The sequence below is a fragment of the Myotis brandtii genome, unplaced genomic scaffold (genome assembly GCF_000412655.1).
Source record: "Myotis brandtii unplaced genomic scaffold, ASM41265v1 scaffold244, whole genome shotgun sequence".
Lineage (NCBI taxonomy): Eukaryota > Metazoa > Chordata > Mammalia > Chiroptera > Vespertilionidae > Myotis > Myotis brandtii.
The window spans coordinates 2,249,129-2,273,969 of NW_005359225.1; the positions used below are offsets into that span (position 1 = coordinate 2,249,129).

The 24,841-nt window shown below is 56.6% G+C and overlaps 1 protein-coding gene across 5 annotated transcripts in view; it reads left to right on the top strand.

Moving 5' to 3' along the window:
• GDPD5 (glycerophosphodiester phosphodiesterase domain containing 5) overlaps positions 1 to 24,841 on the top strand; it is an 88,242-nt gene that overhangs the window by 34,166 nt on the left and 29,235 nt on the right. For 4 of the 5 annotated variants that reach the window (XM_014540408.1, XM_005867058.2, XM_014540411.1 and 1 more), the window contains 2 exons: positions 8,828 to 9,004; positions 24,571 to 24,674. In XM_014540408.1, the coding sequence (XP_014395894.1) occupies positions 8,888 to 9,004; positions 24,571 to 24,674 (221 nt within the window). In that variant the 5' untranslated portion in view covers positions 8,828 to 8,887. Of the gene's footprint in view, positions 1 to 8,827; positions 9,005 to 18,047; positions 18,065 to 24,570; positions 24,675 to 24,841 lie in introns of those variants that run through there. The other variant, XM_014540410.1, reaches the window with a different exon arrangement.

Consider the following 24,841-nt stretch of genomic DNA (forward strand, 5'->3'; position numbering starts at 1 on the left):
TGCACAGGATCATTTGTTAAGATGGATGGGATGTGTTTCGGGGTGGTGGGGAGGGCTTTCCAGCAAAGGCAGGGCTGTGGGAAGGTGGGCAGTGTGGTGTGCTGGGAACACTGCCGTGTGAAAGGGGGTGGGGAGGGGAGGCGAGACAGGTAGGTGTGAGTGGAAGGAAGCAAGGGAAAGACTCCTTAAATGGCAGGGCTTGTTTTTCTCTTCCCACCCCAGGGCCTGATGAGGAAGCCTGTTTGTGTCATAACCCCACTATTTTACATAAATAAATAAAATAAATCATTGCTCTCCATCCCCTCAGGGGGCAAAAACTAGTCCGAGACAAGTTTGCTCAGTGCAAGTTTCTGCCAGACTCAGCTTCCTTCTTCTCCTCCCCTCATTCGGGTGCCTCCCTTCCCTGGGACTCAGGGAGGGGCATTGGAAAAAGCCCGCCTGGTCCCTGTGGCAGAATCCCTGGGCTCCTGGGAGGGGCTGAGAGTGAAAGTCGTCCCCTTCACCAGGCCCCTGGTCTGGTCCTTGAGGCCCAGCCTGAAGCGCTGGAGACATTTGCTCACGCTGCCTGCTCCAGGAAGAGCCTGTCAGTGCCAGGTTGTTGTTGTTTTTTTGTGGGTTTTTATTTTTATTTTTTTGGGGGGCGGAGGGCGGATACAGGGGCAGGCCACTCCTCTCAGGAGGGCTCTCTACAGGCCTGACTTAAGGAGTGAACCATTCAGCCCTCCAGGGAGGGCGGCCTTCACCGAGAGCGTGCAAGCCTACGCAGGCCAGGCCACTCTGCTGGGAACCACCACCAGGACCCATGCTGGGGATTTCTGTGTGCAGAGCGAGGCTGGATGGGAAGGCTGCAGGTCTTTCCTGGCGCAGACTTTTGATGATTTTTAATAATCTGAGATCCAGGAGTAGTTCTGTTGGATCGCACCAGGATTGCATGATTGCATGAGTCTTGGGTGAGGTGATTCTAAGACTTTGTTTGCAGCTAGAGCTGTTGAGTCTGAGATGCTAAGCTCCGCTCTCTGCCCAAGCCCATATTCCCTGACATGGGAAAGAGAGGTCCTTTCTGTGCCAGGAGAACCCAAGGCCCCTGGGCAGGGTCCTGAGCCTGGCTCCTGTTCAGTCAGTAGCCCCAAACGGTCCCAAACATGTGGTTCTGTCCCCCGAGGGCCTCGACTGCGGGTGCGTCTCAGACCTGTCCTGACCTGCTCCAGCCTTGCGTCCTCATCCGTCCGTCCGTAACGCGGGGATCTGGTACTTACCGGCAGAGGAGGTGAGATGCTTCATTGAAACGATGTGAGGGAGACCCTTTGTTAACAGCAGAACACTGGCCATGTGGTTAGAATGGTGCTGCGGCTGCAAAGAGGTGTCCCCCTAAAAGGAGGGTCCATGTCCGATTCTCTGTAAAGCTTTCTTGGCTCCCAGTAGTGCCTGGCACACTGTGGAGGCTTCTCAAACATTTACTGCATGACCTACAGAGCCTTAGATACGGGACAGGTGGGACCAGAGGCCACGTTCCCAGGGACAAGCAGGGAGCACTTCCTACAGGAGGACCCAGGCCTGGGATGCCATGAGCCTGGCCTGCCCCCCAGGAAGAGCAGTCGGAGGTCTCTTGGGACAGATGTGTTGTGTAAACAGGAGGCTCAGACACCCGCTCCGTGGCCAGAGGTTAATAATGGCCCTAATTGTGGCGTGATTGATCTCCGAGGGCTCCTGCTGAGCTCCAGCCTCAGCCCGTGAGTAACTTTTTCCCAAAGAATGTTGCCCGTGACACTGGAGGCCTCCCTCCTGGCACCTCCTCTCCTGGGCTCTCCCCGCTGGCAGCTGCCTCAGTGACAGATTTCCTTCCTGTCCTGCCTCTGCTTACCTTCTCTGTTGATTGCATTAAAATGTAGGGCTTTCTCTGAGGCTCAGAGGAGTGGAGTGACTTGCCCCAGTCCATAGTGTAATGGGGGAAGCCCAGATCTCTCCATGCAGGCCATCCGATGGGCAGGGCCATGACCAGCCCCTAACCTGGTCACAGGCCTCATTTTGATGCCTCCAGTCAGTGGCGGGCTCAGGACTCCCAGCCGTCAGCCCTGGGAGTGGAGGGGGTCTACGCCTCAGACCAGACAAGGACTGAGGGATTGCCCCTCCCTCCTCCCTGAGCTGTCCCATCTCTGCTTCTCTCCCGGGGATGAGGAGACAGCAGGTGGTTAGAGGGTTTTAGAAGTTGAGTGCCCAAAGGGATTTTGGAGACCATCTGGTGGTGTTCAAACCCCTCAGGATACAGACGGGAAAGCCAAGGCCAGAGGCTTCCGGAGGTCGCCCAGCCTGCTTGTGGCTGCACTCAGCCACAGCCTGCAGCCCTGGGGTGGGACTGGGGTTGAGGCCCCAGGGAGGGCAGCCATGGCCAAGGAGAAGCGAAGCGATTCCTTCTCTGCATTTGTGCTTTGCCTCCTTCCGCAGGGCCCTGGCAGGCTGCTGGAGAAGATCGGGTCTCTGCCAGCCCCAGCCCTGTGCCCGTCATGGTGTGTGGGGGTTCCCCTTCTCTCCCCTGGGTCCTTGGCCCTACTCCGTGCCCTTTGCTCCCTTGGAGCCAACCAAAATATTGAAGGTGCAATTTGCAGTGATACAGATGCTGTGGCTGGCATAGACATGGAGGATGGCAGAAACGTGGGCAGACGCTTCCTCTGGGCTGTAGAGCCAGCCACCCTGGATTCAAATCCCTCTTCTGTGCCCATTGGCTGTTTGGCCTTGGGGGAATCACTTAATGTCTTGGGTGTGGCCATCTATCTGTCAATCGATATAGATATCTAAATTAAATGCATATATATTCAGTGAATAGATTTTTTTTTTTAAAGAACAGTTTTTGGTTTATAGGAAAATTGATCAGAAAGTACAGAGGGTTCCTACATGCTCTCCCTCCCCGACCTCACAGTTTCCCCCATTAACATCTTACATTAGGGTGGTGCTTTTGTTACAACTGACGGGCCAACGTTGATACAGTATTGTTAACTAAAGTCCATGGTTTGCATCAGGGTCCATAGTCTATGGGGTTTGATAAATGTATAATGACATATGTGTTCACCATTACAGTATCACGGGGAATGGTTTCAGTCTTTAAAATCCCCTGTGCCTCCATCCCCAACCCCTGACAACCACGGATCTTTTGTTGCTTCTATCATTTTGCCTTTTCCAAAATGTCTTGTAGTTGAATCAGACAGTATGCAGCCTTTTTAGATGGGCTTCTGTCAATAGCAATATGCTTTTAAGGTCCCTTCATGTCTGTTCGTGGGTTGGTAGTATATTTCTTTTTATCATTGAGTCATATTTCGTTTTCTGGATGGACCAGTTTGTTCATCCATTCGCCTGGGGCCCATGTTTCTAATCTGTGACAGAAGCCTGTCGAGCTCTACCTGGCAGGTTGTCGCCAGGTGATGACACAGGTCCGATGCTCAGCATGGGCCCGGCGAGCCCCACACCACCTTCTGCCACTAGCTTCTTTCGCTTAGCATACTGTTTTCAGGATTCTTCCATGGTGTAGCATGGCTCAGTGTTTTATTCCTTTTTATTGCAGCTTGGGTCCTTTAATTTGTTTTTCCATCTAGTTCCCATTTCTCAGACGAGTAAAATAAGGCTCGGAGAGAGCTAGCGACCTGTCTAAGCCAAGTGACAAGTCAGTTCCTGCAAGAGACTAGGCTGGAACCTGGGCACTGACACCTGCCCAGAGTCTTTCCTCTCTCAGGAAAGAGAGTGGGCTTGGGCCACAGGCAGCAGGATATGGGGGCCATGAGGGCCTGGCCGCCTGGGGGTCATGGGAGGGAAGAGGAACAGGGAAGTGGGTTGGGTGCCTTCCCAGGACATCAGGGAGGGAGAGGGCCCTGCAGCTTTGTAGCAGGCGCTCCGTGCTTCTCAGGCCTGGACTCCTGGAAGGCCCTTCCCTGTGCAAACAAGAGTTCAGGGCAGGGACCAAGAATTCAGACAAATCAGGACTTGGTGCTGAGGGGTGGGGCTCAGAGGTGGGGGCTACCTCTTGTCCCAGAGTCAGCAGGGGCTCCGGGTAGGGGATTTCTTGCCAACTTGGCTGATGCCCTGGGAGGTGGCTAGGAGAAATCAATTGATCCTAAGTCATGCCATTGCCCTGGCGGGAAGAGAGGGGGGTGGGGGCAGGGTCCGGTCTCCGGGAGCTTGTCTGAATGCCCAGCGTCTGAGCGGCACTTTCTGTTAGTAGAACTTCCTGGCCTCCTCGGCTGTACAGTCCAGGAAGCCCTGTGCCTCCTCCTCTTGCTGCCCGGTGCTGGCCACTGGGGATGCAGGAATAACTCAGGCCATCCGATGGGGGAGAAGGACGTGTCCACGGAGCTTACACAGGGTGCCCTGGAAGCATTAGGGACGCTCAGGGCTATGGGAGGCTGGGGAGGGCTCTAACCAAACCTGGGCTCAGGGGAGGCTCCCTGGAGGAGGTGACATCTGAGCTGAGATTGGAAGGGTCAGGAGGTGTCCATCAGATGCAGGGACAGCAGGTTCTGGAGTTGTGAGGCAGGAGGAACTAGAGGGGCCTGATCATGTGCCTTTAAAAATCTTTCTCTAGCTTGAGCCAGTTTGGCTCAGTAGATAGAGTGTCGGCCTGCAGACTGAAGGGTTCCCGGTTCAAGTCTGGTCAAGGGCATGTACCTGGGTTGTAGGCTCAAACCCCGGCCCCAGCCAGGGCCACGTGTGGGAGGCAACCAGTCGATGTGTCTCTCACATAGTTCTCTCAGTCTCTCCCCCTCCCTTCCACTCTCTCTAAAAATCAATGGAAAATACTCTGTTTTATCTTCAGATCGCATAAATCTTTCACCTTTTAAAAAATCAATGGGAAAATATCCTCAGGTAAGGATTAACCGAAAAAACAAACAAACAAAAAAATCTTTAGCTCGCTCAGTTGGGAGCTTGGATTGATGGCCAGTGCCTTCCTTTCCCAGGGCAGTGGCCAATGGGATGGTGAGAAAAGGGCTTTGAGGGATATGAGAAGCAGATTGGGGGTGGTGAGGAGGTCAGTGTCTGTGCAGGGCCCGAGTGCACCCCCGGAGACAGCCAGGAGCCTCTATCTTGATGGAGAAGCAAAGATTGGGTGGCCTTGGCTGCACCTGGTAACCGAAGCCGTGGGAGTGGACGAGATGACCCCAGCAGAGCGTGGAAAGAAAAGAGAAGAGGTTTGCCTCCCAAAGAGTGCCTGACGTTATGAACAGTGTGAACATTTTCCTGGGAGAGGCGGTTCCAAGAGCCACAGTCAGCTGAGTCCTGGGCTGAGGCCCAGTGCAGACAGTTCTACTTCCCTCTTTTCCAGACCTGAATGGAATTTCCATGCCTAGGGATTGTATTGCTCAGCTGTGGGGGTGGGCGAGCAGGGAAGGGTGGAGGACACATGGGAGCCAGGGAGTGTGAGGGCAGGGGCACCTGGGTGTGGGCTTCTGCTTACGGAACACCCACCTGCGGTGCCTCAGTCACTGCAGCCATGGTCCCTCCTGGCACCCTCCCCGCAAAATCTGGTCCCTATTGAAGTCAAGGCGAAGGCTGTTACCCCATTTTACAGATTCAGAAAGCAAGGCTCAGGGAAGAGCCCTGAGAGGCCTCAGCCACTATGCAAGTCAGCGGCTGACACAGGATAAATCCAGGCTTCTTCCTAAATATTAGCTGCTCCCCGCCCTTCGTGAGGGCCAATGTGGTGGTCGACCTAATCTGGGGGCGCACTGGATGAGATCTGGCTGCGTAAAGCCGAGAGCATCCCCCAGGCCTCTCTAACCCCACGGGAGCTAATGCTAAGCCGACTGCAATAGCATCCCCATCCCTTATGTCCCCCAAGCCCACGGCTCGGCTCGACTCAGAGAATTCCCAGCAGCTGCACCATGTTCTCATGGCTCCCCAGGGAACCACGGGCCCAGAGACTGCACCACACAATTCCAGCGATTAGGAGGCCCTGGGTCAGTCGATATTCCCAGCAAGCCCCTAATGCATCTCTCTCCTCAGACTGGACGCCCTGTGCTGAGGCTAGCATTTGGTGGGCGCTGGGGATGAGGGTGGGGGTGGGAGGCAGAGGTCCCGAATGAGGCCCAGGGGTGGACGTAGGGGCTGGGCCTGAAACCCTGGGTGCCCCTGTGGTGCAGCCCCTGGGCATTTAGAAAGAGGCGTCTTGGTGTGGGTGGGGGTGGGAAAAAAAAGAAAAGAGGCATCTTAGGGGCTCATGTTATAGACCTCAGCTCAGCGCTGCCTCCAGGAAGCGTGGCCTGACCCTCTCTGCCCTGTGTTAAGTGCCCACAGCCTCCTTTTACTCTCTCGACCATAGGCTGCACTTATGAGCCATTATGGCCGGGTGGTTGCAGGGGTCAGCGAACTTTCCCTGTGAAGGAGCCAGGCAGCGTTTTAGGCTTTGTGGGCCATATGGACGCGGTCGTAACTCCTCGGCTCTGCAGTTACAGTTAAAGCTGCCATAACAATACATAAACGAACGAGCCTGGCTGCCTCCCATGAAACGTTATTTATGGATCCACTGAAATGTGACTCTCCTATCATTTTCATGTGCCACAAATGTGTTCTTGTTTGATTTTTTTTCTCTTCTCAATCCTTTAAACATGTAAAAACCATTCTTAGCTCGTGGGCTATACAGAAATAGTTGCCTACCTATGGCCATACCACTTTGAACGCACCCGATCTCGCCTGACCTTGGAAGCTAAGCAGGGACGGGCCTGGTTAGTGCTTGGATGGGAGACAAAAATAGGTGGCTGGCCAGATACGGCCCCTGAGTTACCTTTTGCCAACCCCTGGGTGAGAGCAAGGCCCCTCCTGGAGCCAGACTGCCTGGCTCTGCTGTGTCACCTACGGCAAATAGCTAAACCCTTCCGTGCTCCGTATTCCTCATCTGTGCAAGGGAGATGGTAATGATAGTACTTTGAGATATGAAATGGTGCCGCCGCTTGCAGAAGCAGCTTTAGGCGGTTCTTCAAAAGGTTAAACCATATGACCCAGCAATTCCATCCCAAAGTACTGACTCAAGAGAAATGAAAACATATGTTCACACAGAAACCTGCTCACAGCAGTGTTGTTCGTGACAACCACAAAGCAGTAACAACCCAAATGTCCATCAGCTGGCGAGTGGGTAAGATGGTATATCTGTACGATTGGATATTCTTCAGCTGCAAAAACGAATGCACTGATCGAAGCTACAGCATGGATGACCCTTAAAAACACGGTGCTAAGCGAAAGAAACCAGTCACCAATGGCCACATATTGTGTGATTACATTTATATGAAATGCCCAGACCAGGCACATAAATAGAGACAGAAGGTAGATGAGTGATTGTCAGGGCTTGAGGGGTGGGAATGGAGTCAGTGCGGGGTGGACGGGGTGAGTATGGAGTTTTTGCTGAAATGATGGAAATGCTTTGGAATTAGTCACAACTCCGTGAGTATCCTAAAAGCCGAAAACGCTCAATACTGAATGGTACACTTTAAAGGGGCGAATTTTGTGGCATGTGAATTATAGCTCAATACAAAAAATAATGATAACACTTACGCCATAGGTTGCTGTTCGAGTTAGGATATGGACAGCACTTGGACTGGTGCCTGGAGCCGAGTGTGGGCCTGCTCGTGCCCCTCGCCAGTCCTGTGAGGGCCCTGAGGGGTCACTGCGTCTGTCCTGTCCACATGGTCTCCAGAGCCTTGGACAGGGTCTGGTGCAAAGCAAATGGCTCCAGTGTCTAGAATCCACAGACCAGGAGCTGAGTCCTGGCTCCTTGGGTGAAACGTTTGCTGCTCTGAGCCCCACGCTCCTCATCTCTAAAATGGGACCATGATAACAGGGGTGTTGAGGGTCAGATGATGCCTGACATCAGGGTGTGTGAGGTGCCCCAGCCAATGGCCACTGGCTATACTGAGCCCCAGCTGGTATGTCCAGGGCACCAAGCAGGGCCGGGGCAGTTGCTCCTGGTGGCAGCAACTCAACCCACTAGACACATCCCATAGTTCTACCCACGAGCCCTGCTGGGCTGGGTCTCCCTGGGCCTGAAGGATTGAACTTGTCAGGCTCCAGACTCCCAGATTGGCCGCACCCAGCTGTGTGACCGCAGGCCAGGCGCTGCCCCCTTCTCTTCTGAGCCTCAGTTTGTTCAATTGTCAAATGGGTTTGGGACACACAGTACCTTCCACTTGAGACAGGGAGATGGTTATAAAGTGTTCGCACAGGGCCTGGAATATTTTAAATGCTCAGTACATGTCAGCTTTTATGATAATTTATTTATTTTTTATGATAATTTATTTCAAAATATTTATTTGGAAAGTTCTGTGTGCTAGGCTCTGTTCCAGTTACTGGGCATATAGCAGAGAATAAAGCAGACAAAATCCTTGCCTTTATGAAACGTACATCATAGTGGGATAGGCAGATGAGAAACAAAAAAAGTAAATTATGATTGAGAAAATAAAGCTAAAAATGGCTGAGCGGTAGGGGAAGGGGTTGCAGTTTTACGGAAGATGACCTGGGACGTCTGGTTGAGACAGATATTTGAGCAAAGACCTGAGGGGAGGAGGGGAAGGAGGGAACCATGCGGGTACTTAAGGGAAGAGCCTTCCAGGCAGAGGAGGCAGTAGCAGTGTGCTGGCCAGTGTGGCTGAGCGGGGGATTAGATCAGGGGAGGGTGGCAGGTGGCCGTCCTGGGAGACCTGCAGGGTGGGCCTCGGACTCCAGGTGGGCCTGGGACCCACTACAGGGATTTGTGCGGAGCTGACCCACCCTGACCTCGGCTACCATGACCTTTGCTGTGTCTGGGGCTGACTCCTCACCCCTCCCCTGCCTCACAGCCTTGTGCTTTCTCCCACAGAACCAGCCTGGGGCCCCCATGGGCTCCTGAGGGCCGGGCACCAGGGCCTCGGGCACGAGCATGGTAAGGCACCAGCCCCTGCAGTACTACGAGCCCCAGCTGTGCCTCTCCTGCCTCACGGGCATCTACGGCTGCCGCTGGAAACGCTACCAGCGCTCCCATGATGACACCACACCGGTGAGCCACACTGGGACCTGGGCAAAAGGACCCAGGGAGCCCCTGAGTCGCGGGGGTGGGGGTGGGGGGTGGTGTCAGCTCTGTCAGGGCCCCTTCTGGGTTTCACTTCTCCTTCTGAAAATGCACCCATGGCAATTCTTGAATCTCTCTGACCAGGTGGGGAAGGCCATTCTGTCGTGGAAATACCCAGTTGTTAACTCTCTTCTGACAGCAGGGGGGCTGGTCTGCTCCTGAGGGCAGGGCAAGGGGGGTGCTCCAGGAGGGGTGCTCCAGGAGGAAGGGGTCACCCCAAGGTGAACAGAAGTTCTTGGCTTCTGGCAGATCCAGCAGGCATGCCGGTGGGGGTGGCTGGAGGGGAGGGTGAGGAGGTGGGCCAGGCCATCGGGAGCCTGGGAGCTGGCAAGGCTGTGGCCTGGCACCAGGGCCCTGTCACCTGAGCCACGGGCCTGCCAGAGCTGGCAGCAGGTGCTCGGCCGGATAAGAAAGCCTCCTTCAGTGTTCCACTCCCCAGCCAGGCTCCGGGCTGCGCTTCATCCCTGGGCGCTATCAGCCGGTGAATCTAGTTTCTTTTCTGAAGGAACCCAATTCCTTTAAGAAGGAATAGAGAGAGAGATAACTCGTGTTTATCTAAGAGCTTTGCTGCCTGAAAAACAACTTTCTTCTTCCTTCCTTGTCTGAACAAAGAAGCCAGCTTCCCAAGTCAGATAGTCCGCAAACAGGCGGGAGTGGCCAAGGGTCGGGGTGGCGGCTAAGGGCAGGGCAGGCCTCTCAGGGCTACCTGGATGGGGGGGGTGGGGGGGTTTGCCCCCCATCTCTTCTGCTTCTCTGCTTGTGACAGTGAGGGATGAAGTGCTAGATGAGTCAGGAGCCTGGGCTCATGGCTCCCACATGGTGAGAAGCAGGTACCTGGTGGGTACCTGACCTGATTCGTGGTCATGTCCCCACTCCCAGCAGAGAGGCAACATGGCAGACTGAGGCAAAGGAGAGGAAGGGGCCTGCCCAAGTCACAGAGCAGGTCCTGCCCTGCTGGGACGGCGGCCCTGCCTGGGACGGCCTTTTCGTCTTGTGTGGACGTAGGGTCTCCCCGACAATGGTGCAGACTGTGAGGTCAGGAGTCAGGCAGACCTCAAGCTCAAGTTGTGCCTCTTCTACTTGGACTGTCGATGTAAGAAACGTCCAAACCTGTAGAGAATTTTAATAGACTTTACTTGAGCCAAACTGACGACAGTGCTGGGAAGCAGGGTCTCAGATTGCTCCGGAGAATGACAGTTCTGCGGTTTCTCTTATGCGTTTAGAATTCAGGAGGGAAGATTACATGAGGGTGGGAGAAAGCAGGGCCGGCGTTGGACTCCAGGACCGTTAACAAGATCCTGGGCTCCCTTCAGGTTAGTTCCACTTCCCAGGGGTCTGCAAAAGGCATCGCAAACAGTGTGTTAACCTAGATGCACGGAAACGATGGACAGGGTTTGCCGGAGGCAGAGATAAACCTTGTGCTAAAGAAGTTATGAGCCTGGGGTGTGACTGTTCACCATGTCCCGCCCAGTTAGGAATGTGTGATGAGATCACCCTGTGAGGTTACTGTCGGTTAGGTTTACGACAGGGCCCCTCTGTTGTCCACAGTATGCGTTTGACTTTGAGCTTTCTCACCCATGAAATAGCACTCACACCTCTCAAGGACCTGCTGGGCGGATGGCATGCGATAGCGACATGAAGTGGCCAGCACGTCGCTAGCTATGACTAGTCATGAAGACCAGAGATTCCCGAGGCCCACGCCCCGGCCTCTCCACTCTGACTGGAGGAGGGGTAGGGTTAAGACTAGAATTCCTTGGCCACTCCGCTGTTCTCTGAGCTCCATTCTCCCCTCAGACTGGGGCCCGGCAGCCGGGCCTCCCCGGGTTGGGAAAGGCAGATGGGAGGGCAGCAGTGAGCTTTACCTGTGTGTCTTGTGCCAGGTGCTGTGCTGAGCACTCACCTGCCTGGGAGCTGGGTGTCACCGCCACCATTTCACTAGGGGAAACAGAAGCCAGGTGTCAGTGACTTGGCCCAGGTCATACCAGCGGGTAAAGGGCAGAGCTCAGGTGTGACCCCAGGCAGTGTAGGTAGAAAGCTCTTGGTGGGGGTGGGTAGACAGCTGAGGCGAAGGAAGGGAGCGAATGGCTGAGCTTCCACGCAGACAGTCCCTTGGCTGTGGCAGTAGGCCCTGGAGGAAGGTGTGTCTCCCAGAACACACCCCTTGGTGGGCACGGGCCAGCCAGTCCTAGGCTGTGGGGTCAGGAAGTGATGCGTCTTGGCTGTGGCCAGCACAGGGCCCAGAGTGGAGGAAGTGGGGCTGGGGCTGGTTTTGAGCTGACTGGGAGCCTACGTGGTACAGGCTCTGCAAATACCAAGGTCTGGGGCCAGGTATGGGGCAGAAGCAGGAAGGGTTGCAGGAGGTCACGAGCCAGCCAGTGGCTGGGAGAGGGGAGAGGGCTCTGCAGCAGCTCGGGGTGGCAGGGCCTCTGCAGAAGGGGCTGAGCTCACCTCAGGTGACCCTGAGACTCTGAGCTAAGGATGAGCATCCACCCCCTTCCCTGTCACTCACTCCGCTCCTGCTTCCCCTCCCACTTCCCGGGCTCAGCCTCAGCCTCAGCCTCAGCCTGCTCACCCTTTTCTCTTTTCTCTCCCAGTCCCTCGGAGACAGCTGGGTGAGGACTGTGATGGGGTGCTGGCTCCCTGGCCTGACACAGTGAAGGGAACAGCCATCTGGTGTCTCAGAGTCAGGGCTGGTGCCGAAAAGGTGCTCCGTAAATTTTGCTGAACAAATGGAGGCCCTGGAGCGAGCTCCGGGAGCACAGGCTGGGGAGGGAGAGGAGAGCCACTAGGGCTGGGGGTGGAGGAGAGGCCTCAGCAAAGGGGTGGCGTCCAACTTTGGGCCTCTGCCTCTCCTCATCCCCACCGCACCCTCTCCTTTGGGGACTGGCCTAGGCACTCCCTCCCCTCAGGTCCTCTTAGGGGAGCCCCCGCCCCACCTGCATCTCCCAACTCAGAAGCCTGGGGTCAAGTTCTTCTGTGAAGCCCACTTCCCTGGGCCTCATCTGTGAAATGGGGTGACAGACGGGTGGTGAGTCAGGCAGGAGGCTGGGGAGCGAAGTGTGAGACTAGCAGTGAGCGTGTATTGAGCACCTGTTGTATTGGGGGAGCATATGGCTTACATGCCTGGCCCTGTTCGCTGTGTAACACCCCTGTGGGGCGTGTTTAGTTTCTATGCCCCACTTATAGGTCAGAAACCGAGGCCATGTCACACCTGTAGTCTGGGACAGGTTTGCAGCAAGAGCCTCAGGAAGATGGAGGCTGTAGGGGAGGAGTCCTGTGTTTTGATTCAAGGTGGTTTTTTCGTGAGAGCTTGCAAGAAGGAAAAGAACAGCAGGGCGGAGAGGACGTGGGAAGTTGCCTGATGCAGGAGAAAGAGCACTGGACCAGGAGCGTTTTGGACAAGATGGGGAGTGTCTTCCCTGCCACACGACGGACCCTCTGTGTTGCCCTGGCTGGGCCTGGCCCTGCAGGACTGGAGTGGAGCCCGGGGAGGGTGCGGGGCGGGGGGAGCTTGGGTAGGAGCCCCCTCCTTGCTGACCAAACTGGCCTCCTTCCTTCCTGCCCCGAGCCTTGGCTCACACGGTCCCCTCCCCCCAGGACACACACTTGACAAATAAGGAAACAGGAAACTGAGGACCAGAGAGGTGAAGTGAGCCCTTCTCCTGCCCCAGCTCAGTGGGTGGAGGAGCCTGGCAACAGAAGGCGGCTCGCTCACTCTGGGAAGGGGAAGCAAAGCTTTTTATAACCGGGGCTAATGAATTTAGTTGTTGTCCGTGACTCATTACTCTAATGCTGCCAGTGAGGGCCTTGGTGGACAGAAGACAGTTCTCAGGCCGTGCCCACGGCGACCCCTGGAGACTGGGCGGCGGTGGGAGGCAGCCCAGTGTCAGTACCAGCTTCTCTGTAGCAAAAGAGATACAGGTCAGATGCCTGGAGGAACTTCCCAGCCCCGGACCCCAAAGGAGACAGTGACCGTCGACTCTTGCCTTTCGAAGGCTGTTGTGAGGCCATTTGACCCCGTCCATCTTAAGGATGGGGCTCCAGGGAGAGTAAGTGATTAATTCAAGCTGAGGAGTTACAGGCACAGCCTGTGCAGCCCCTGCTCGCACCCCCAGTCCTGTGCCCGCTCCCCTGTTCCACACCAGTCTTGTCTGGGAGGCACTGGTTACTTATTCAATCAACAAACCATCATGATGCCTGCTCTGGGCCTGGAGGCCACAGGTGTATCAGAGCCGGTCCCCCCTTCCCTGAAGGGCTCCTAGGCCGGCAGGGGAGCAGACAGACACAAACTGACACACCGAGACCACCCAGGGGATCGCTGCTCAGGCCAGGAAACCCCAGGCAGGAACGTTTGCCTGAGCCGGTGCCTGAGAGAGTTACACCATCGGGCCAGACTGGGGAAGTGATCCTACAGGGAGCTGGGTGTACAGTGTCTTGCACTTGGGAACTGAAAGCATTTGGCTCCAGTGTGAGGAGGGGAGGGCGTTGCCTGAGGCAGGGCTGGAGAGCCTGCACTCATCCTGGGCAGTGGGAGCCCAGGCAGACTCGGGCTGTGCAAGGGCCACTGTGGTTAAATCTCGGAGAAAGAGTGCTGAGGGGACGGAGTGGAGGTGGGGAGGGCAGGGAGCCAGGTGAGAACGGCTGAGGTCTCAACTGGGGGCAGGAGGATGCAGGGAGGTAGTGAAGGGAGGGATTCTAGAGACACCTAGAAGGTGCAGTCAGCAGGCTGGCTGTGGAAGAGGTTGGGAGTCAGATGATGCCTCTGTCAGCCCATGATTTCCAGCCCGGCTGGATGAGGCCACCACGCTGTGCCCAGCAGTACGTGAGAGGGGAGAGTGGCCTCAGTGGAGTCCAGGAATGGTGCAGCGGGATGGGTGGGACACAGAAATAGAAAACTCCCCACCCCCAATTGCCTACCTCCTAGGACGGGAGCAGTAGACACCTGCCGTGGGGGTTTCATCAGCACCCCTCCCCACACACAGCCCCTGCAGCCACCCCAAGACCACGGTCCCCTTTCACAGCTCTGCCTTTGCTCAGGCAGCCCCTCTGCCTGAACTCTCTTTGTCTCTGCCTTTCAAGGCTTATTGCAAACAAGAGGCCCAGTGCATGAAATTCGTGCACGGGTAGGGTAGGGTCCCTAGCGGCTGCCAGTTGCCGGCTGGGGCATCCCTTCCCCTGGCTGCCTGCTGCCGCCGGCACCAGCCACCAGCAGGGGACTCCCTCTGCACCCGCCTTGGCCTGCCACTGCCTGCTTACCTGCTCCACCATCCCACCGCGTCCTGCTCTCGGGCCCACTGGGGCCGGCAGCACCTCCACTACTGCCCACTGCTGACGGGTGCCATGTTCTGCACTGCCCCCTGGTGGTCAGGGCATGTCTAACTCCCTGTTGGTCAAACTCCCACCCATGGAGACAGTTTGCATATTAGCCTTTTATTATATAGGATGTCTATTCCTCTATATCCCCCCCTCGCCCAACCAAAAATGAGTCAGGTCTCTCTCCCTTCTTCCCTCCCTCCCTGGGCTCTCGCAGTACCTGCCACATGGAGTGTGACTTTCTGTGTCTCCCACTAGACTCTGAGTGTTCTGAGGAAAGGGCTTGGTTCAGGAGGGGCTGGGTAAGGACTGGAGGTATGACTGAGCCCCGAGTTGGAGAACGAGTGAGGAAGCCTGTTAGGGGAATGTGCTGCCACCCCGCGACTGTGTGGAGAGGCAGGACCCCAGTGAGCTCACGGGAGTGGGGTGGTCGGGAGAGTGCAGCTGTGTGCTGCCTTGCCCTGCCCCTGGCTGAGGCTGGCAGGGAAGGGTGTGGACTCAGCTGTGGCACCTCTCAGGCTACCTTTGGGGTTGGGGTTGGGCTCTGCCAGTGTACAGGAGGATTCCAAGCTGGCGCCTCACCTCCCTGTTCTATTATCGCCATGTGGGCCTATGACAGGGATGGGTGTGTGGCAGGGAAGAGTGGATTCCACTTGGGAATCAAGGTGGGCTCCCTGGATGAAGCGGCCTTTGGGACGGGATGCGATTGGCATCGGCCAGAAGCACCTGGGTGGGCATTCCTGGCCAAGGGAGCTGCATGCAGTGTGCACTCCTCCCTGCCTCCTCCAGTGACTTGGTGTGTGACCTTGGGCAAGGCCAGACCCTCTCTGGTCTCCACTTGCTTGTGGGTTGGATGGAGATACATATTCATGTGCCAAAGGTCCAGGGAGATAAGGGATACCCATGTGCCTCACGGCCTTTACCAGAGACACCACCGCTCCCACACTGGAGAAACGTGTCCTACCCACAGACTTGCAAAGGGCTGGCTGCTCCCTTCTTTGGTGCTTTGGGGAAAAGGGGCCCAGCAGGTGAGAGAGGCACCCTCTGAGCTTCAGGTTTACCACTTTTAAAATGGGGAAGATAAGCCCCCATTCCGGGGGTGGGGGGGATGTCTGGCCCTCGGGCTGTACAAGGCCCTCAAAATCATTTGGTCTGGCCCTGCCAAGGCATTCGGGGTGAGTTAATGAAAAGTTTGACCAAATAGAGCAGGCTAATTTTTCAGTTGATAATTTTGTATGGCCCATGAATGACGTTATAAATATCCAAATGGCCCTCGGCAGAGAAAAGGTTCCCCACCCCTGCTGAACCTTACAGGGCTGCTAGGAGGATAAGAAAATGGGAGATGGTATCATTGCATCGTGAGAGAGAGGAGAGGCTGAGAGCACCCGGGGTTGTGGCAGCACCGGGAGCTGAGGATTTATCTCTGCAAGAAAGCCATGTCGTCTCTGGCCTTTGGGGAACCCCCCACACCCACCTAGCTCTTCTCTGAATGTTGTGAGGGGAGCATGGCCGCACCGTGCTCCTGGGGACGTGGTCACGCCTTGTTCACGACACTCCTGACAGCCTTGAGTAGCTGCTTAGGGAGTGTGGAGGGGACAGCATGGTGATGGGGAACAGCAGGGCGTGCGACCACCCACCACCTGCGGCAGGGCCCTCGAAGGGGCTCTGGGATAATCCCTCCTAAGACTTTCAGTTCTTCCGCTCGGGTCAGCTCTTGGACGGATGCAGCCCACAGGATGGGCGGGAGAAACTGGGCACTCCAGGCTGGGCCTGGTTCCATTCCCCTGCCTAATGAGCAGCTCTGAGTACCTCCTCTGTTCCCCCCACCCCACCCGCCCCAGCAGAAGAAGGGCAGACAGAGGCCTAATTGCCCTGCTCTCTGGAGCCCAGAATAATAAATCCAGCCTCTTAGGCTGTCAGGAGCTGGCTGGGGTGGGGATTCTCATCCCTTTGCCTGCGAGGCCCTCATGCTGTCATACATCTCAAATCTCCCCAGGCCGCCCCTCCCCCAAATCTCCTGTGTCAGGGCCAGAATAATCCTGCCAGGGCCTGCCCACCTCTCCCTTCCAGGAGCTCCCCGCACCCTTCCCGGCTGACATTTCCTGGGCTTTTTGTGTGTGTCAGTCCCCCCATTTGGAAGTTGGTGAGGGTGAAACAGGCTGGTGATTGGAGGAACTGGGTGCCCAAGATCTGGCCTGCAGGCAGGCAGACTGGATAGGTAGCACCCCTCCGTCTCTCTCTCCAATGTGGTGCTCTGTGGTCCTGAGGGCATAGCTGGGCTCTGGGACTTCAAAGCAGAGCCAGGACCACAGGGGTGGCCCAGGGGCCAGAGCCCAGCCATGCGGAAGAAGCCGTACCAGGCAGGGCCAGCACATGGGGTGAGGGCTGCCTCAGGACAGACTAGACAACCCAGAAACAGACCACACACATCCGAGCACGCGCCTCTGTGCTAACGGAATGTGGGAGTTGTTGCACGTATCCCGTATGGCACCGGGACAGCCGAAGCATCCGTTTGGTGGAAGTAAAATGAGATCCCTGCCTCTTACCTCAAACCAGAATAAGTCCCAGATGGATTAAAATGTATTTTTGTTCTCTTGGGGGAAGCACACATTTGTTGAAAAGACTCGAACAACTTGGGAAGATGTAAAGTAAAAGAAATTCCAGTCTTGATGCTTTAGCAATAAGGCTTTCCAACCTCTCTCCATACACGTAGACATCCGTATGGAGCTATAGATAGATGGCTATAGACAGATGGGTTACATACAGATTTAAATGCAAACAGTGAGGCCAGGAAATTACCACTGTAAAATAGGAATTAGATATATAATCTTGGGCCACCTTCCTTAACCATGAGACCAAAGGCAAAACCTATAAAAGGAAAGAGATAAATTTGAGTGCCTAAAAACTTAAATTTTTATCCAAAAAAAAATTGAAAACAAAAAGTCAAATGACAGGATAAAAAAAATACACCATATATGAAGGTTAATACTCTTACATAGAGAAAGCTTTTATAAGCCCGTAAGAAAAGAAGCCATTTCCCCAAACAAAACCTGCCTGGTTCTGTGCCTTTGCACCTTCACTCCCTCCCTCTGCGTGAACCGAGGCTCCCTGGCTTTGTCATCCTAGCAAGCCCCTTTCCTCCAGCTTTGCTGTAGGTGAAGCCTCTTGGAGGCCCTCCATACCTGGCAGTGTGCTCCTAAGCAGCCCATGTTACCCTATTCTCCACACTCACTCCTAGGACTGGAGTTGCCTACCGGTCGGTCAGTCATCTGGGTGGGTTGCTCAGAGTGGAGTCCAGGCCTGTTTTATATTCCAGTGCCAGCACCAGTGTGTAGAACTCCTGCAAGAGAGTGGTGGTGAGGACCTGGAGGGAGATGCTGGGATTTAGTTTGGTATAGGGCGTGAGGTAGGGGTCTAGTTGTATTTTTTTACCAAATAGATGTCTGGATGTCCCAACACCTTCTGTTGGATTCTCTAGCATTTCCCTACCAATTTACCCTGTACATGTCCTGTGTCCATGCTCCCAGGCCATTTCCCCTTTTTGGGGTCTCAGATTTTCCATTTCCTAATAGGACCTTGAGAGGACAAGGCGAGATGATCTCTGAAATCTTTTCTAACGCTGGCATTCCAGAGGTCCTGACCTGGCATTGCCTGTGACTTGCTGTGTGACCTGGGGTAAGGCCCTGCCTCCTGAGTCTGTCTCCTCAGTCAGACAAGGATAATTACATGTCCTGTTCCATGTTGCTTTGAGACAGTTGGGACTGGGGGCAACCAGGCCTGGGTGTGAATTCTGTTCCACCATTATGTTTGCCCTTTGTGATTTGGGACAAATCACTTCCCCTCTCTGAGCCCTGGTTTCCTCCAACTCTCCCGCCTGCTTTGCAGAGCTTGGAGAGGATGAGATGAGATGGGGGCAAGTAGAGAGCTCTTAGGAGTCCCCCCTGATTGACCGCCAGCTCTGAAGAGCTCACACAGGGCTCTGTCCTCCGTAGCCAGTGATGGGCTATGAGACGAGATGGGGCAGCTGCCGGGCCGGGGTCTTCTTCCTCCATCCCTGCTGCTCCTAGGGCTGTAGCCTGCAGGGCCAGACTCGACCTCTGTGTCCGCTGATCCGGGCACCCACGTGGGCTGGGGGTGGGCCATCTGTTGGCTCTCCTCAGCAGCCGGAAAAATTTGGTGCAGTGCAGGGGGCAGGGGGAGACTTGATCACTGTCTTCACGTAATTAAAGGGCTGTCAGATGCGAAATGATAATTACAGGAATGATCCTGGATTTGGCGATTTACAGCTTACATCTGTAATCTTGTTCAGGCTGGCAGCCCTCCCATGACATAGAGGTGATGTCATCCCCGTGGACAGGGGAAGCGGAAGCTTGATGTCTTGATGGTTGGCCCACAGGCACCTGGCTAGTGAATGAGAAGGGCCGGCTCTTGATTATATTCCCCTTGGTCATTTGACCCCAATATTTCTTGCCCTTTTGGGGGGCTTGTTCTGTGTGGTATCAGAGAGCCAGCTGCAGGGGACAGTCAAGGAGACGGGTTCAGCTGCGTCTCAGGGAGGGATGGACAGAAGAGAAATAACTCCTACGGCCCTCCTGTCACCGGGTACCTTGCAGGTTCTCCTGGTCTGTGCCACCTGCCAGCCCTGCTGTCCCATTTACAGAGCAGGACCCGGGCACTCAGAGATGATGAACAAACGTCTTCTCTGAGGTCACACATTCAGTAGGTGGCCAGTCTGGGATTCAAACCCAGGGTTGCTGGACCCCCAAACACAGCCTGTCCCTATCCGGCTTCTCTGGGAAGGAAGAACTTTCGGGCCAGAGGACGACCAGGCAGCATCCAGAGGGAGCCCGCCCATCCCTGGAGCTGTGGGAGCAGAAGCAGGCTGAGCTCCTGTCCTGGAGGCTAGAGAGGCCGGCTGTGCCCCAGGTGCAGGCCTCGAGCAGGAGTCCACTATGGATCCGAAGTCAATGATGGTGTCAAGGTCAGGGAGGTGGCTCCTGCTCAGGTGCTGTCCTGACACGGAGTTCAGGCTCCAGGTTCTATTTGGGGACCCAGGGGAGGTGCTCCAAACCCACAGGGTCCCCAGCAGTGGGCGCAGTGTCTGTGCGCATCCTGGCCTGAGGTCGCGGTCCAGGGCACAGGTAGCAGCAGCACTTCCTGTGTGGGGCGGGGGTTTGGGGCTCCAGCCCAGCTCCGTGACTGTGACTGTGTGAGCCCCGGCTGCTAATAAGCTCTTGCCACCGTTTGTCTCTGAATGCAGAAGGCTCTGGGGTGGGCGGGACAGATGAAGAGGGAGAGGAGGAGACGTGACAATCAGCATGAGGCAGTGAGAGAGAAGGAGCCGGGTGTTTGGGGAAATGGGCGAGCTGGTGCTCGGCAAGGATGGAGGGTCTCATCTTCATGGGGGGTGGGGGGGACAAGAGTGGGAGGAGACGAGGCTGGGGGTGTGGGCTGAATGCCTGTGGCCGCCGGGATTCTGTCATAGCCACAGCTGGGAGAGTGAGCAGTGCACAGCCAGGGCCCATCCCTTCCCGGGCTGCTCTCAGCCTCCTCCTCCTCCTGCCGGCTGCACCTGTCAGCGCAGGAACTGCTTGACCTTTGTCCTGCAGAGGAAGGAGGCTGGCGTGTCACAGGAGCGCCTTCCCTTGGTTGCGTGGGGCCGCCAGGCTCAGCCCGAGATGATGTCTGGTCTTGTCCACTGGCGCCCTGAAGCCTTCCTGCATGACAGCTACCATCACACATCCTCTGTTCCTCATACCAATCTAAACACTACCTGTGCCCCACAGGATGTGGGCCCGGGCACGCTGCGATATCTTCATCACCCCGGCCCCAGGGAGCCCACAGCCTGCAAACTGACCATATGAGGCTCCGTGTGCCCCTTGACGTTTGCACCTCATTGAACATCAACCCTCTGAGGCAGGGCTTATCACTGCCATCTTATGGGTGAGAAAACCGAGACTCAGAGGAGCTGAGTACGTTGCCCAAGTGGCAGGGCCAGGTCTGTCTTCTGCCTCTCAAGCCTGGCCTCTTCCATCGCCGTCATTCATGTGGTGGAGGGTCACGTGGGCGGGTCCATCCCAGGAATCTCTGCAGAAGGGGTCGGGAAGGGAGGTCTTCAGAGGCTGGGCAATGGGAGGGCTTCCCCTGCGAGAAAGAGGTTGGGGGTGAGGGGCAGAGAGAGAGGAGAGAGGAATCCCAGCGAGCTGAGCTGGGCCTGGGGTGGCCGTGCAGGGCACGGGTGGAGCCTGTGGGGACTGCCTCCTGTCAGGACACCTGGGTTCAGTCCCACGTCCCCTCCTCCCCCACTGGGTACATCGCTCCACCTCTGAGTCACCTCCACTCATCCATATAGGTGCAAATTAGCAAAAGGCGCCCCTTCCCCAGGACTCCTGACCGGCATCCGCTGGAAAGTTGTCATGACAGATATGCCCGTTGCGGGAACCACGATGGAAGTGGCACTTTTCAGTGCTGGGCTCCACAGCTGGCTCAGCCATACAGGGGGCCCTTCGCTGAGGTGCAGTGTCTTCATTTGCTCTCCGCTGGGATAACTGTCCATAAATAAGTACCCCGGCGTCGTACCGACTGTGAGGGGTGACGGGGGCCCGTGGACCCGCTGCCGTTCCTCTGGCTGCTCAGCCCGGAGCAGGGCCAGGCTGGCTCATTAATGTGAGCAGCATCCCCGGCCTCCCTGCGCCGCCCTGACAAGGACCATTAGTGCCGTTGGAGCCTCTTTGTCAGTGAGCTGCTCCCCGCCCCCCACTTCCTCCTGCCAGTTCCTTGCCTTCTTCTCCCCCTTCCTCCAGCCCCTGCCATTCAGTTTTTTCCTCTGATTGTTCTTAGAATGACCCTTCTGCGCCCCTCCCCCACCTGCCCCCTGTGTTGGTGCCTCTCTATCCCCATCTACAGGCTCCCTGTGGCCATGGGGCCTCTGGCTTCCAGTTCCTAGGACCGGTTTCCCTAGGTGCCCCCAACCCTAGCTCATGCCTGATAATGGGGTTCCTGGATCCCCGTTGCGTAGGCCCTGCTTCCTTCCGTGTCATGCTCTGGGTGCCTCACACATCTGCCAGCTCTAGTCTTGCCGCTCTGGCTGGTTCCCAGGGGCAGGGCAGGGCAGCCCCTCATTCGTGCCCTGTCCTCCCTGCCCCACTCTCAGGATCTAGCCAAGTGAGGACAGTGACCCTTAGTGGACAAGACGCCTGCCTGCCTGCCATGGCCCCTCCCGACACCTGTGGTCGCTCTGGCCACCTGTCAGCATCGCCCCGGGTCCTACATCACAGCTCGTCCCAGGACATCTCCCAACACCTGTGACTCTCCCTGTCCCTGCAGCCAGCCCCCTGGTCCCACCAGCTGTGGTCCCCTAGCCTGCTTGCCTGGGACAGGACCCATCACAGGCCGAGGCTCAGCTCTCCCCGGGGCCCCTCCGAGAACCTCATCACCTGCTCAGAGGCGCAGCGGCCTTGTCCCACTGAGGTAGAGCGATCTCTGGACAGGTGGCCACTCGCCACTGCCGGCTCAGGGTCCGCAGAAGTCTAAGGCTCCTCTGTGGGGGGCCCCAGTGAGATCTCTCCTGGGAGGGCGTACTCATTGGGGAGAGGAGAAAGGTTGTTTTCTCGCCTTCTGTTTCATTATCACCTCTTTCTTAAGTTCCCACTCACCCTGGGAATATGAAGACCATCCAGATTTTCAAGGCTCTCACAGTACAACAAGGAGACCCACACTCAGAGAGACAGTAAATAGAACTGCAGGGCGTTTGTGGGAATGGACATGGGTGCAAGGGTAATGCGAACGCTGAGGAGCGGGAGTCTCCCCTGTGAGGAACGGTGGGTAATTCGGTGCGTGGCGTGTAGGGTGCACATGTGGGGCAGAGGTGGGGCTGGGATGCAGCGGGGGGACTGGGGGGCTCAGGCCCGTGGGACTCTCAAGCTGGAGCAGGACATCACCAAGGTGGACCAGTCTTAGGAGACCCAGATGTTGAAGTTGGCCTGGGACCTGCCGCTGCCCTCTGCAGGAAATGGGTGCAAATGAGTTTTTATCTGTGAGCAAATAAGAAATGGAGGTAGCAAGAGGGATTCTTAGAAGGATGTGGAAGGGAAGGATGCTGGACCCGCCGGGTGGGGGTGCTGGCTCAGTTATGCCAGTGTGGGCCAGCCTCTCTGAGCCAGGGCCCAGACGCAGAAAGCAGGGCTGAAATTGGGCCCTTCTCTGCTCCCCTAGACAGTCCCAGCCAGTCTCTGGCGGTGGCTGCTGGGGTTCCATCGCTCCAGAAAGGCACATGGCTTGCCTGCCCCTGCCAGGTTCCTCCATTCCTGAGCAAGGCTGGGCCTTGCTGGGCCTGGAACTGGGCTCATGACATTCTGTGTCAGGGAGGGGCAGACACCAGTGGCCTACTCTCTGAGAAGCCACCCCCCTCCACCTCCTTCTGCGTGTTGTCATCATCCCATCTCCATTTATGTTCCAAGTGGAGGAGGCTGCTTTGTCACCCACCTCCTGCCCAGGAAGTGTTCATAGTCACGACTCGCCAGGGTTTGAGGGCCTTCCCCGCGTGCTGGGGAGAGGCAGAACGTACTTACAGATGCGCCGAGAACACTGACTGCTTGCCAGCGCCGAGCGCCTGAGTTGTATTATCTCATTTAATTCTCACATCGACCCCACGGATAAGTACTATGGTCCTCATGTCACAGAGCGGGGAACTGAGGCACAGGCTGCATCGGCTTGCACTGCCCAGGTTATACAGCTGGTAAGTGGTGGGCAGGGAATCTGGCTCCGCTGTGCTGTCTGTTGACAGTGTAGGATGGCGGTATCCTGGGCAGCGAGTGAACGCTCCCTCTTCTCCTCGTCACCAATACTGAGGGAGTGGAGGCAGGCTCAGGCCCTGTCCTCGCAGAAGCCGAGGCGACACAGGGTTGTCATGGGGGAGACACAGTCACATGGACAGATCACAGTGTATAGAAGGCGAGTTTAAAGAGGTTCCCCGATGCTGTGGGAGCCCCGAGGAGGGAGCATGGTGGCAGGGGCAAAGGCCAGGAAGGCTTCCCAGAGGAGGTGACATTTGAGCGGACTTGAAAGGTAAATGGGAATGTGAGGTGGCCACACCCAGAGCGAGGGAACTGGCAGGGGATATGAAGCGGGAGAGGTGAGGGTGGGGAGCACCCCCAGAGGGAACCCCTGCTTGGCTAAGCAGTCAGGAGCCATGAAGAAAGTAAGTTGGGATTAGAACTGTAGCCCAGGGCTGGCTGTGAGGTGAGCTGCACGGAGCCTGGCAAAGGCCTCCTGATAGTGCCCGCGCGAGAGATTGCCCAGCGGCTGCAAACCCTCCAGCCCATCGAGGGGGTGGTCTTGGTTCTCTCCTGCACTGACTTCCCCTCCAGGGCCGTGGGTTGGTTCTGATGACCTCAGCAGTTTCCCAGACAGCAGGATGTCCAAGCTTGCTGTGCTTCTGAGATAAGGGGGCGGATGGAAGCAAGGATTAAACCCGGGGCCCAGCGGAAGCGGCTGCAGACTGAGCAGCAGCCGTGTGGGTCAGCAGCCCCCACCCTCCGCATCCCCACTCCTACAGGAGACAGAGGGGTGGCCTGGCCCAGCCTTGAGGGGCCAGTGCCTGGTGGGGGACCGCAGAACCCTGCATTTCCTCAAGTCCAGAGTCAGGGGGGGGGGGGGCTTTAATCCTCTGATAACTGGCTGTGTGACTTAGGCAATCGCTTTGCCTCTCTGGGCTTCAGCGTTTAGTCAGTAGTTCAGAGCAGAGGTGGGGAAGAATAATGCCTGCTTTGTAGGCCTGTGTGAGGAGGGAAGGAGATGAAGACTGTGACCGATCACAGACTGCAGGTCACCATGCCAGCGGGAAGGCTCCGGGCAGATGTGGCCTTTGCTCCTGGGGCCACTGCCAGAGCCGAGAGACTGGTGCACGCTGGCAAGGCCTCAGGCTGCGGCCATAGGGCCCCCCTCGGGGGTGGAGCCCCACCCTGCTCCCAGCTCCCCCCCAGTTTGTGCCTCAGGCTCTGCGATGTTGCACAGGACACTTCCCCCCTCTGAGCCTCAGGTCCCTACCACTGTGAAGAGGGCACCAATCCCTGCCTGGCAGGTTTGGCTGCAGAGGGGGAGAAGGAGGGCACATTCAGGCAGGCGGCCTGCTAGGCCAACCCGTGACCTCACTTGACCCCTCTCCTGCTCTGCTCCTCCAGTGGGAACGCCTCTGGTTCCTGCTCCTCACCGTCACCTTCGGCCTCACACTCACCTGGCTCTACTTCTGGTGGGAAGTCCACAATGACTACAATGAATTCAACTGGTGAGTGGGGACATGGGGTGGGGACGAGGCCTGGGTCCCCAGCATCCAGTGGCTGAGACTGGGGGGTGGGGGTGGAGTTTGAGTCTCTCTCTCAGGCTGGCCCTCAGAGCTCTGCCACCAACTCTGTGTGGCTTTGGGGCAGGGGTCTCTGGAAAGACAAAGCCCAG